A 13,093-nucleotide genomic window follows, 5' to 3' on the forward strand; every position below is an offset into this window, starting at 1 on the left:
GTAGACTGCACTTTTTTGTGCAAAAACCTCCTTTTGCACGAGCTGTTTTCTCATTTTTTGAGACTGGCTCTTGCGCAAAAGGGGTTTTTGTGCAAAAAAGCGCTATCCACACAGCACTTCTTTGCACGAAAGGAAATGCAAATGAGAATGTGACACTTGCAAATGGAGCGCTCATTTGCATTTGCTCTTCTGCAAGAGGCTCATAGTGCAGACATAGCCTACGACAGCTCAAATAAGTCCTGAAGCCACACAGTGGTTCATAGCACAATGGCTTAATAGCAGGCCAGTGTAATGCTAAGAATCTTGTTTTTCAGGTTAAAGAAACCCAAAGTATCCTACTTTCTCTCAAATATTGCACCTTGTCTCTGACTGTTACTTGTGGTGCCAATAAACACTTACAGCATTAAGATGTTTGGGTTTTCTTTAGTGTTGATTCCAAACAGCTTGTAGAATAAAGTAGAAAATGAAGCTTTTCTCATGAAGTGCATATGTGAATCTGGCTGTTACTAAATCATGCAGGCCCTAATGGCTGGCACACATGAAAAGGCAATTTATTATCAGTGAAACTTATCATATTCTATTTCTAGACTAGCACAAATGGCGGTCTCAAGAACTGTACCTATGAGAGACAGAGTCCAACCCATGTCACTAAGAAGTAACTCAGTGCCTCGGGAAAAAGCTGTTCCATTTGTTAACATACCTCTGACTGATGGGAAGGTAGTACACCAACTTTTTAGTTTCACCTGCTTTAGATCAATATGTTTCTTGCAGATATATAAAAGGCGCATTTGGAAAATGTGTTATCTGTTTTTGCTAGCAAAATGGCATTTCAAAATCATAACTTTCTGAAGTAGCCACTTAACTTTCTGTATTGCTTTAGTGCCATTCTAATACATGACTTATAACAAGATTCTAACACTGGAATATATGATAGTCTCTAGGTATCATGCCAATGAATGTACTCATCAGCATTGGTGATGTGAAATAAGCATTTGATATATTTTCACTGGGCTGCACACTCTAAAGTAACTGAACTAAACACTCTGCAAATAACTTGGGCTACTGAAACTCTGTGAAACACTTGTTTCAGCCTGTACTACGGCTGACTTTGAAACATGGGATTCTGGCTGTGACAGCTGATGGATATTGGTTAGCTAATAAGAATGATATCTCTGTGCTCTTGGTGTGCTGAAAACTCTTGTTTCTTGAATTAACTACTTGACCAGTAGTAACACTAGTTTAATGGGTCATTAGCTTATGATTGATATTTATGAACATTAAAGCCAATGATGAATTAGAAGACGACATGCAGACTTTAACACTTTTTGGGCAGAATGTTCTTTGAGCCAGTAAAGCTGTTACAGATATTGAGTGGAGGTGTATATTTAAGGAAAATGGATATAGTGATTCATATAAAACATACTGAATAGCCTTATCTCTAACTTTCTGATTTATGCTTAGACTCTCTGTTCTGCTAATGAAGACCTTCATAACATCAATGTTGAGTTGCTTAATGATGACACAGTTCAACATATTCATAATCTAGTGGTAAGTTTAAAGAACCAGAAACTTGTAAGCATTCTATAGGCTAATGGCACTGAAGTCCTGGTACTTAGCCTTCAAATCTAAGGAACAAACAATTTCTAGTAAGGGAGAAAAGTTTCAAGTTTAAACTACTTGAAATAGCACTTTTTTCCTTACTAGAAATAGACTTTGTATAGGACTAATTTTATTCAGTCCTAACAGCGACCTTTCAAAGAAAGGGCAGAAGTCTTCCTTCTCCCCTGTGTACCCTGATCTGAGAAGACACTGTTAGTGAGAAGAACAGTGTCTCAATCTGCAGAATTAAAACCAAGACAACTGAGTTTCACATCCTATACAAGCCCTCTAGTCTACATCAATCTGCATAAAAACTATAGGGGTCCCATCAAATCTGTACTTACTTTGGATTCTTCCTCCTCCTACTATACTCTCTCCTGGACACCCCTACTAATTCTTTGCCAACTAGTGGCTCTCCAAGAGGTTATTGTGATGGGCACTCTTAAGATTTAACTACTGTTAGCAATAACTAATATATCCATAGGTAGTGAGTATTACGTAGAAAAGTGACCAATATTATAATGGGTGAGACCTTACTTTAAATTATATGAATTGTAGCAGGCTGAAGATTTGGCAGCTACAATATAGCATTCTCTCTGCCTGTATTGCAATCAGGGTGGGGAAGTGTGTCTAAAGCTAAATACTAGGCAGCAGCGGAGATGCTCTGCCTCCTCTGCTAATCTGTGCTATATCCTACTATTGAAGACTTGCTTGTCAGTTTTGCTGTCTTGCAGAGTTGAAACAACTCTAGTTTTAATATTTGCCAGCGAGGTTGGTCTAAAATAGCTTTCTTTCCCTCCCAGAGCCAGTTGACTGTTTTATGTGGGAAAGCGACAGTTAAACCAAGTTAACGGAGTCTACATGGAAAATCTCATTTTCTCAATTGCACAGAATATTTTTATAAAAATTACTGTTTGTCTGTTTTTTAAATATTTACATAGCACTTAATATATTTTAATAAAAGTTTAATACTGCATATTAAACTTTTGTCTCGAAAGACTTAATGAACACATATTGACTGTAAAATTAGTATGTTTTACAAGCTCAAAGCCATGTTACCAGTTGCTTCCTTAACTGAAATTTAAGACTGTTTTCTACTCATGTTAGTTTAATGAAAGGATAATTTTATATCCTTTCCAGATTGCTCATTTATTTTTGATCCCCTGTGATCAGTAAATTATACATAAGAATATAAAATAAAATACATCTGTTACATCAGAAGCTATTTTCCCATCATTCTGGTGGTAGACTGCATCAGTGCTAAGCACCATTTAAAAATCATGTAAAGTGACAAATTGGTCTAAACAGGTTTAAAAGTGAGTTTGTAGCAGTCTCATTTGTAACTTGTATGCTGCGAAGTAGGTAGAGAATATAATGTAGAGGGGGTAGAATCACTCTAAAAATCTTAGGCGATCTTGGTATTTTATTTTTTTAGTCTAACTCTTAATCATGTGCCTAAGACCAGGCAAAAAAGCTTAAAGTCTTGCCTATCTGAGGAGTTTAGATCAAATTTAGCTGCATAAGGTTGGGGGCAGGAGGGGAAGGTGTGAGTCCACACTACCAAGGCCATTCTGTCAACTTTAAGGGCCACTGAAGTTGATTTTTGGATACTCCTGCTTTTACGAGGAGTAATGCAAACTTTGATCTTCCATGGATGAACTTATGGTAGCGTAGACCCAGCGTTGCCATGGTCCGGGTTCTTGCACTCTGGGAGGCATCCCACAGTGCCCTGCTCTTGCCAGAACTTGCACCTCTACTACTCCAAGAGAATAGGAAAAGCACCAGGAAAGTTTGAATTTCATTTCCCATGTGACCAGCATTGTTAGTACATCTCAGAGTAGGCAGCACACCTGAGTAGGCCATGAGCTCCAGTTCCCTGGGGCGCAGAGTGTCAGCATGGAGTACAGAGGAGATCTTGGACCTCATGGAAGTGTGTGTGGGGGAGGAATCTGTTCTTTTGGAAGTCAAAAAACAGCAAAAGAAACACCAATATCTCTGCAAAGTGCCTGGTGGAGCAAGGATGCTCCAGGGATGCCCAGCAGTGACGAGTTAAAGGAGCTGAGACCATCCTATTTTATCACAAAACAAAGGAGGCAAATGGATGGTCTGGGGCATTACCACAAACATGCTGCTTCTACAACCAACTGCATGCAATTCTGTGTGGGGGACCCATCCAGCTTCCCAAGCCAGGTCATGGAGTCTGTCCAAGATGCAGAGGGCAGCAACATGGAGGGGAAGGAGAATGGCCAGCCAATGAGCATCAAGAGCCAAGAATTTTTCATCACTTGGGAGCCAATCCCCTCCTCCCAGGCCATCTCCCAATCAAGCACTGATCCTGGGGAAGGCGCTTCTGGTGCATTCACAATTTTTCCTTGCTACAAGGCAGTTGGGTGTGATGTCTGGCACACTCTGTGCCTACACAGCATGTGAGGGCCAAGTAGAAGCTATTAATGTGTCTGGAGGAGGAGTGGGAATCCTCCCTACCTGTCTCATAAAGCTCTTATAGGAACTATTTGATCCTTCTCTCAAGGTTTCTGGAGAGGCCACCTTATTCCATCCTCCATGGCAGGACACCTTCCCATGCCAAGCCAGCAGTAAGTGGTCTGGTGTCATTGCAGCACAAAGCATAAGGCCCAGGTTTCTGGCCACATTCAGTTAGTATCAGCTCCCTATCACTCTGATTCAGAGAAGACTGATATTTCGCATGACAACCTGGAGAAAGGAGGATGGGAAGCTATTAACTGCTGCCTCTGCTGCTATTGTGGCTTCAGCCTCCCTCTCCCATCCCACAGGCACGTGGGTAGGATGGAGGGAGAAAGTAGCACACTCCTGGGGAAGAGGGGTGTGATGGACACCGAGGAGGAAAAGTGTGAGAGCCTCCACCCTGCGCCCATCCTGACTGCAGGATTGTGCCTTGACAGGTCCCTTACTCTGCCTGCCTCCAAATGGCCCCTTGAACTCTGTTGTGTACTTGTTGTAGAGTGGCTGCTTTAAAGCATAACTTCGGCCATACACAGACACATCTCTATTGTCTCTATAGGGCCCTTTGCTGTATGTTAAGAGTGCAGCCTAAAACCTAATGTAGTGTGTACCCTTGTAACTCTGTTACAGCAGGGAACTTGCTAGGCACTGCTCCAGCAGTTTTCTGGCTCTCACAAATCCGCAGGTGAAAACCGACAAGGGAAGACATGTTTAAGGAGCAAATGGAGGGGAGGAATACATGCCTGGAGCAGATGTGCATGGACTGACAGGGTGAGATAGCAGAGCATGCAGGGAACTGCAAGCCAGGCAACAGGAGCCGGTCTTTTCCTCCTTGACAGCGGTGATGGAGTGTCTGGCTGCCTGCCTAGAGAATACCCTTCCCCTGCCGAAACTTCCTCCTCTCTTCACCCTATTGCATAGTTTCTAGCCCCAAGACACAAGGGGGGGGGGGGGGGAGAGAGGAAGATCAAGGGCAGCCTCACACTCAACCTCCAGGGCCTTGGGAGGCAAAAGGCTGTCCTCCTCTTTCTGGTTCTCTTCTTCCCCCTTGCTCTGCATGGTCTCTGAACAAGGCTCTGCAGTGCTTGTATTGCAGTGGTGGGGTGAGGGGTTGCAGGCAAACACACTGAAGGCAGGGACAGCACCTGGAGAGCAACATGCATGTCTCTGAACTGGCCATTCATAAAGCTTTCTTTCAAGGTCTCTCTGACTTGTGCTGTGCTCTTGTGGTGATCACCCTGGGGTCTGGCTGCTACAACTGTCTAGGCACTCTGCCTCAGGCCCCCATCCCGCTGGGTAACTTCCCCCTGGCACTCTTGTATATTATGGAGCACACAGCAGGATGCCGCTACAAAAGGAAAGTTGCGTTCATTGAGGTCCAACCTAGTCAGACTCCTAAAACTTTCCTTTAAAAGTCCAGAAGCACATTCAACCACCATTCTGCACTTGCTCAGTCTGTAGCTGAACTGTTCTGTAGTGGGCTGCCTGTGTATGGCTTTATGGGCACAAGGGGTAGCCTGTGTTGCCAAAGATCGCTATTGGTATTTACACCTCTCCAATTCTAATTTTCCTATCTTGCGGGGGGGGGGGGGGGGGGAGCAGGAGGAGGAGGAGGAGAGGAGTTCCAGCATGCATCTCCTAAAGCTATGCATGCCATGCACCTTTCCTGACCATCCCATGATGTCAGTGAAACAGCCCTTGTGGTCCACCACTGCCTGTGCACCCTGGAGAAGTATTGCAAGCTTCCACAGGACAACTGCCCCATGCTTCAGCATGGTCTCATTTGGGAGTCCTTCAGCTTCAGGCCAGGGGAAAGCCATTCACACAGTTCGATGAAAGTGGCCTTGTGCATTTGGAAGTTTTGCAGCCACTGCTGATCATCCCGTACCTGCAGCACTATGCTCTCCCACTACTCTGGTGCCAGAAAAGGGAGTTTACTCACCTTGTGCAGTAACTGGTGTTCTTCAAGGTGGGGGTGTCTGTGGGTGCTCCACAACCTACCCCTCCCCCCTGCTTTGGAAATGTAACACCTTCCACAGTGGAGAAGGAACTGATGCAACAGTTGATGCCCCATGTGCATCGGCATGTTTGCTCCGGCACTGTGGCGCATGCACGATGCCACCCTGGGAGTACTGCTGCCAAAAAGTTGTGATACAGAAGCATTAAACACCTAGAAACGAGTGTCCAGAGGGACACTCCTCAAAGAACCAGCATTCCACTGTGTCCAGAAAATTGCTTGCCAGCTGCATTTCAATCAGTGCAAGGGCTTATCTGAACAGCGTGTCGACGGGATCCTGAGATTTGTGCTCGTCCTTTTCCTGGCAGAATGACATGTATATTCTCTGGAAATATTGACCATTAGCTGTACCACGATAGACCTCAACCTCACAATGGTTTGATGCAAAATGGGATCCATGCTTGGGCTGCTATGGTGTCTGTGTGGATTACCAGGGCCAAAAGGGCTGCAAGAAACCTGTTTCCCATTGGTCTCAAACAAGGGGGGGAAGAAAGTTGATGAGTGCATTATGCATTACATGAATCCAGGACTAACCACTGCACAGTTTTGGTCCCAGTATTCACCAGGAGCATAACCCAGAATGAAAGCGGAACAGGTACTGAGGGATAGCTACCCACAGTGCATTGCTCTCAAAGTCAATGGCAGTCTGTCTCATGGATATGTGCTACTTTGAACTACACTGAATTCTTATGCACAGTGGGGACATGGACCTTGGACTTTGCAAAATCAGGTGACTAGCAATCAACCTTAATAGATTTGACCTTAGCTCATAGTGTAGCAGGTCAAGAATAAAGTAGACCAGTGGTCCCCAACATGGTGCCCATGGGTGCCATGGCGCCCGCCAGGGCATTCATGGGTGCCTGCCGACAACCTGGGCCGGCCCCGCCCCGGGCGCACGGGAGGCGCGGGCTCCAGGCGCGCGACACGCACTGGCGCTGGGTGCGTGGTGCTCGGGCGGCCCCAGCCCCGGGGCACATGCGGGCGCTCGGGCGCGTGGTGCTCGAGCGGCGCCAGTGCCGGCCCCAGGCACGTGGCTCGGGTGGCAGCACCGGCCCCGGGCCCACGGCATAAGGCGCTCAGGCGGCCCTAGCCCCGGCCCATGGGCACACTCCAGCGCCAGATGCAAGGGCATCCCAGTCCCCTGGCATGCCCCCGGATACGCGGCCCCGCCCCCAGGCGCCCGGCGCGTGAGTGGCCCCCATCTCCCGGGTGCCTGGCGCGTGAGTGGCCCCACCTCCCGGGCGCCCGGGAGCCTCTAAAGGTTGAGGACCACTGAAGTAGACAAACCTTCTGAACAGTTATTTGACAATCTAGGTGTTAAAACTTTACACTTGAGTTGACTTTCAACCCATCCCCCCAGTAGGCTGTCCTGTCATGCCCATTGACGTCTGGAGCATAATTTATTGAAGTGTAGATCATACTAGCTAAACGATAATATTGTTTCTCACAATAATCTAAGCTGCTGAGGTATCTTGGGTGCAAGGACAAACTGGGGCTCAACACAAGGGTCTGTTGAGAGGGGCTGCAGCCTAGTCAGTGTTATGATAACTCTTGACTCGTTTACACCTCCCTTTTCTTTTTAGCAACAGTCTGTGCTATCTTTTTAGGCTGGTTTCCCTGAAATGTACACTTACGTTGCATGTTTGCCACAGTGAGTCCTTAACTGCAGTAGATACAGGTTTAAGAATGATGAGAGGCAAAGGTGTGCTGCTAGATTAACTTTTTAAAATGAGGGGATTTTCCTAGTATCCTACCTCTGATCTCTCTTTCCTCTTGTAGCAATTAGGAATGGAAAGGCTGAGTTAGTGTCTCTGTAACTTCAGGATCTGGTCTCATGATCCTTTATCTCTTGCAAGAGCGTGGGACATTTGTCTCCTTCATAGTGCAGCTTTTGGTGGTTCTCCATCACTAGTCACCCTTTCCCAGTAGACTGTCTACTAAAAAGGCATCTACTGTGTCTGTTTTTTCCCTTCGCGTTACGGCTCCAATTAAAGAAATTAGAATTTTACACTGCAGAAAGTAAACATGAAAATAAGGCAATTATCATTTAAGGGTAACAATGCTTCCAGACTCTCAAACCATAACGAAGGAGAATGTAATGTTGGGAAGATAAGGAAAATATATAAAAATGTCTTAGCCTGGATGTGATTACCATGGTATCAGGGGGAAGAGTTTATAACTTACTATTAAGGTTGATGTTCTCCTCCAGAGCCTGAGTAAAATTTGCAAGCGGTTCATCCTTGGTCAAACTTCCTAGAGTTAGTCATGACTCTTTGTATTACCGTTTCACTCCTTCTAAGAGTTTTCTTACACCTTTTGAGGGCTGTTTTCAGTTTGAGGGCTGATGGAGACTTTCCTGATGCGCCCTGGATGTGGTTGCTCCTACTCTGGAAATAAATGAGGAATAATTCCAAGTGCAGACAAGACCTAAAGTAAAAGTGGGTGAACTCTTTTGGAAGTCAGAGTTTTGGTACTTGTAATCTGCCAAAACAATGCTACAGTTATTGAGTACCCTATTCAATACAGGTACAAACCAAAAGTCCCATGTCCTGGCTTGCAAGATGCTCCACAGGACAATCTAAGTCAGTGTTTTTCAACCTTTTTTTATAAAGTACCCCTTTAAAAAAAATAAGTCCCCCCCAGTCTAACCCAATGCCCTCCCCCCCCACACAGCCAAGCACCTCCAGCCCCCCTCCCCACTCCAACCCAATGCACCCACCCGCTCCCCCAGAGCCAGGCACCTCCCAGATTCGTTTAACAACACCCTGGGTCTCACTGGAGCCACGCACTTCTCCCTCCAGGCTCTAGGGCATGTGCAGAGTGGCATGAACTGTCCAGGCGCGTGGCTCCCAAAGACAGACGACGGCAGGTGCTGCTGCCCTCTCCCCGAATCCCGGACATTTTTTGTGTTTTAAAAAAGCTGGCTGGGTGGCAATTTAACATGGAAAAATGAGGCCATGTCTGGAAAAACGGGACCAATAGTAACCCTGCCTTTGAAGTGCCCCCTCCCGCCCCTGCCTCAGTAGCTTGTTTGCAGGGAGCAAGTGGCCTGCCAGTGCTGGGCTCACCATGTGGGGCTGTGCGCTCCCACCTTAGCCTAGCACCCCCCCCCCCCCCCCCCCCCCGCTGTGGCGGCCGGGGGTAACTGTTCCCCTGTGGCCACCTCCCCCACTCCTTTTTGCTATGCCTCTGGCCAAACCCGCCCTCCCCAACTTGGAACTGCCCTGGGTCTCACTGGAGCCATCGCAGCTGCGCGTGTCTCCCTCCAGGTGCTGGGGCATGTGCATTAAGTGGTTGTTTGTGTCCAGGCATGTGGCTCTGAACATTGTTTGACAGGCACATGCCACTGCCCCCTCTCTGATCCCCTTTGCAGGGCAAAACCCCAGACATTTTTTGCCAAATTTCACTTGTGTTGACGTACCTCCCCGACTTCTCTTGCGTACCATCGGTTGAGAAACACTGATCTAAGCCATGTCAATGCCACCTCCACAAGAAGCGTAGAGCCAACAAGAGATGATGTAAGTAAGTTGGGGTGCAGCTTTCCTTGTAGCTGTTCTACAGCTGTAGGAGTCCTGACATACTATCACACATCTTGCTACTAATTTCAGAAGTGCTGGACTTCCTTTCTTTGAAAGTTCTCCAATCCAGAAATCACAGCTCTATTTTACATGGTGTTGATAGGGCAATGCAGTAAGATGAAGAGGAAGATCGATTAAAATCATTTTCATAGCGGGGTGGGAAAGGAGTTAAAGTGAATAGCTAGGACAGTTCATTTTGGATCAGTCTTGGTAACCTCCTAGGTGCTCAAATATGGCAGTGATATACAGTGTACATGAATAAAATAACTACCCCCTTTCCCAGAATAATGGTGAAAGTTTCTTTTCAAGTTGAATTAAGTCCCTCTGTATTTGGCAGCAACACTCTAAGTCCTAGTGTGCACTAGGAATATTGATCAGAATCATTTTCTGCCTCAGGAGTGTGAAAAATCCATATGCCTGAGACATAGCTGATGTAAATTGTTAGTGCAAATGCTAGATCAACAGAAGAAGTCTTCTATTGGCACAGGTGCCTTTTGGGGAGGTAGATTGCCTATAGTTGATGGAAGAAGCCCTTATGTTGGTGTAAGTAAATCTATTACTGAAGGGTTGTTATGGTCTATGCTTACTGACTGTATGTGGCAGCTGGGCAAGATTAATAACTTGGCATCAATGGTCAGTAGGTATCTAAAATTAACACACTGCCCTCCAGGCTGTTTAATCATAGTGGAGCCAAATAATTCTGAAGAATCAAATTAAATGGCATTGTCCCAATAAGCTTGATGAAGTATTCTACAGCCCTTAGTGTCTCCCCTCAACCTATTTCTTTTGCAAGTCATTACCAAAACCCATATAAGCAAAATGCTGCTCAACTGTTGCTAGGGAAATATGTTTACACATTTATGCATGATGTACTCAAACAAGCTAAGGCATGTGTTACAAACAAGCACTGCTGGGAGAGAAGCTGTAGGGAAGAGTCAAGTGCAGGCCAGTGCATTCCACATAGCCTGCTAATTTAAACTAACCATCATGAGAATTACTCATACTTCCCTTTCTACTTTAGCAACCACAATGATCAATACCTATTCAATTGCATGGGTGGGACTCTAGACACTTGAATTGTGGTTTTGTTCTTTCCTTGTGCTGATTATTTTAATTATGCGGCATTATCTTGGTTCCAGTGAGCGAGCATAACATCACTAACATGAAACAAACAGCATGAGCAACATCTTTAGAATTAGGAAGATGATTATTATAACTCACTGTAAGTGCCTTGATGGAAATACAAGAGTACAGTAAGGACCAAAGGAACTGCTTTGTCCTGTCCTACTTTTCTCATCACTCCTTCAGAGTATACTGTGGAGAATCCTTCCCCCCAGTGTTTTTGTAAGAGAAGTTTCTACAAGGGTATTACATGTCTTCTTGCAGTAGTCATTCAGAAATACCAATTCAACCACCATTTCTACTCTAGCTGTCTAAAGTAACATCTCAGCCTGACATCTCCTCATGGAAGGCTAGCTGTCATCTATGAGAAGATATCATGGATGTGCACTCAACATAGCTAAAAGTGGAATCTTTCTCCCGCTTCCTATTAATCACCATGCTCTTGCCTGTCACATGGGTGTCATCTTTCACTTGAATGACTCTAGCACCTTGCATCTGGACTGAGTCTTAGTCTTACTGTTTCTTTCTACATAGCCCATGTCGTCTTAGTCACACAGCCAGAAATCTTGCCCAAGCTCTGATCTTACAGCTTGATTACTGCAACCTCCTCCTTACTGACCATGACAAATAAAGTCTAACTCTGGCTCATGTCCATTCAGCATGATGCTGCAAAGATTAATTTCCCTAAGCAGACATTCTGACTACATCACACCTGTCTGCATTGCTCCACTAGTTTCCTCCATCTCTGTTGCATAAAACAAACTGCTTGTCTTTAAAGGTCATGCTATCTGTCATCTTCCTGTTATTGAGGTGTTGACTCCTACCTCTGACCTGCAGCATTAGCCCCCATCACATTTTCAAACAAGCACTTCCATGCTCCTATTGACCTTGGGAGTTCCCTCTAAACATCTGCAAAACTAATTATTCTTTGCCCTTCTCAGTAATGGCTACACTAAAACAGCTTGCTGTTATGTTGAGATACTGTCTGTCTAGCTCTTTTGAAATCAGTCCCTGCTGCCAGGAACATAAATGCATTTGTAGTAGCTTAGCATAGTTCACTCCTGGTCTTTGTACAGAACTCTTGACTACTAAGCTTCATTTATTGATATTACCAATCACAAACTTTAATTTATTCCACTGTATCCGTTACATTTTACTTTACCTCTGTCCACATGAAGACTGTTCTGCAAGTAAAAGTGATACACACTGAAAGTGTTAGAAGGGGAATTGTTTTAATTTTCATCAGGTGATTCAGATGCTTCCCTCCTTCCCACCCTTACAGAAATGGAGACTACAGCCTAGTTGTAGCAGTGTCAGTCTAAGGGTATTAGATACAAGATGAGTGAGGTAATATCTTTTATTGGCCTAGGTTAAAATGTGTAATTAACCATTTCACTGCTGAAATTTTCAGCAGTTACATAATTACATGAGGGGCAGCAGCCAGCTCCCTAGGAGCCACTGTGCGCTTGCCACCTCAACCCTAGGGAGCCAGCTGCTGCCTCTGATACAAAGACAGCAGCATGGGGCTGGCCACAGGCAGCTCCCTGGGAGCCACATGTAATCATTTGGGTAACGGGTAAGCTCATGCTTAGCACTTTCCCATTTAAATGGCTACACGCTTACATCCCTATACTGAACCATCTTCTGTTGATAAGATTACATCTATACTTATGTGCCAGAGATTGAGCTTCTGGAGCTCAATTTAGAGGGTCTAGTTAAAACCCGCTAAAATCAAATGCTGAGGGGACCTCCAGTCGGCACCATTACTCCTCACAATCACAAGGACAAAAGGAAATCGATGGGAGAGTTTGCTCCCGTCAACCTTCCACTATGAATATGGTGCCAAACTACATTATTTACATAGCTGGAGTTACATATGTGAAGCTGAACTTCTGGGTCTAGTGTAACCCATGTCTAAGACAGACAGGCTACGTCTACACTGGCAGCTTCTTGTGCAAGAACAGCCGTTCTTCCGCAAAAACTTGCCGGCTGTCTACACTGCATGCCTGCGTCTAGACTGGCAAGCTTTTCAGCAAAAGCAGTTGCTTTTGCACAAAAACTTGCCAGCTGTCTACACTGGCCGCTTGATTTTGCGCAAAAGCACTGACGTTCTACTGTCTGAAATCAGTGCTTTTTGCGCAAATGCTTTGACGTTCCCGTTCAGGCAAAAGCCCTTTTTGGGAAATGTTTTTGTGCAAGAGGGCCAGTGTAGACAGCTAAAAACTGTTTTGCGCAAAAAAGCACCGATGGTAAAATGGCGATTGGGGCTTTCTTGCGCAAAACCGCGTCTAGATTG

At 45.3% G+C, this 13,093-nt stretch overlaps 1 protein-coding gene across 4 annotated transcripts in view; it reads left to right on the forward strand.

The window, feature by feature from the left end:
- The window catches only part of LOC102449365 (borealin-2-like), a 78,213-nt gene that overhangs the window by 14,138 nt on the left and 50,982 nt on the right, over positions 1-13,093 (forward strand). For 3 of the 4 annotated variants that reach the window (XM_075940198.1, XM_075940201.1, XM_075940200.1), the window contains exons 8-9: positions 588-717; positions 1,462-1,548. In XM_075940198.1, the coding sequence (XP_075796313.1) occupies positions 588-717; positions 1,462-1,548 (217 nt within the window). Of the gene's footprint in view, positions 1-587; positions 718-1,461; positions 1,549-2,402; positions 2,806-13,093 lie in introns of those variants that run through there. The other variant, XM_075940199.1, reaches the window with a different exon arrangement.

This window comes from Pelodiscus sinensis, chromosome 12 (genome assembly GCF_049634645.1).
Source record: "Pelodiscus sinensis isolate JC-2024 chromosome 12, ASM4963464v1, whole genome shotgun sequence".
NCBI classification, from domain to species: Eukaryota; Metazoa; Chordata; order Testudines; family Trionychidae; genus Pelodiscus; species Pelodiscus sinensis.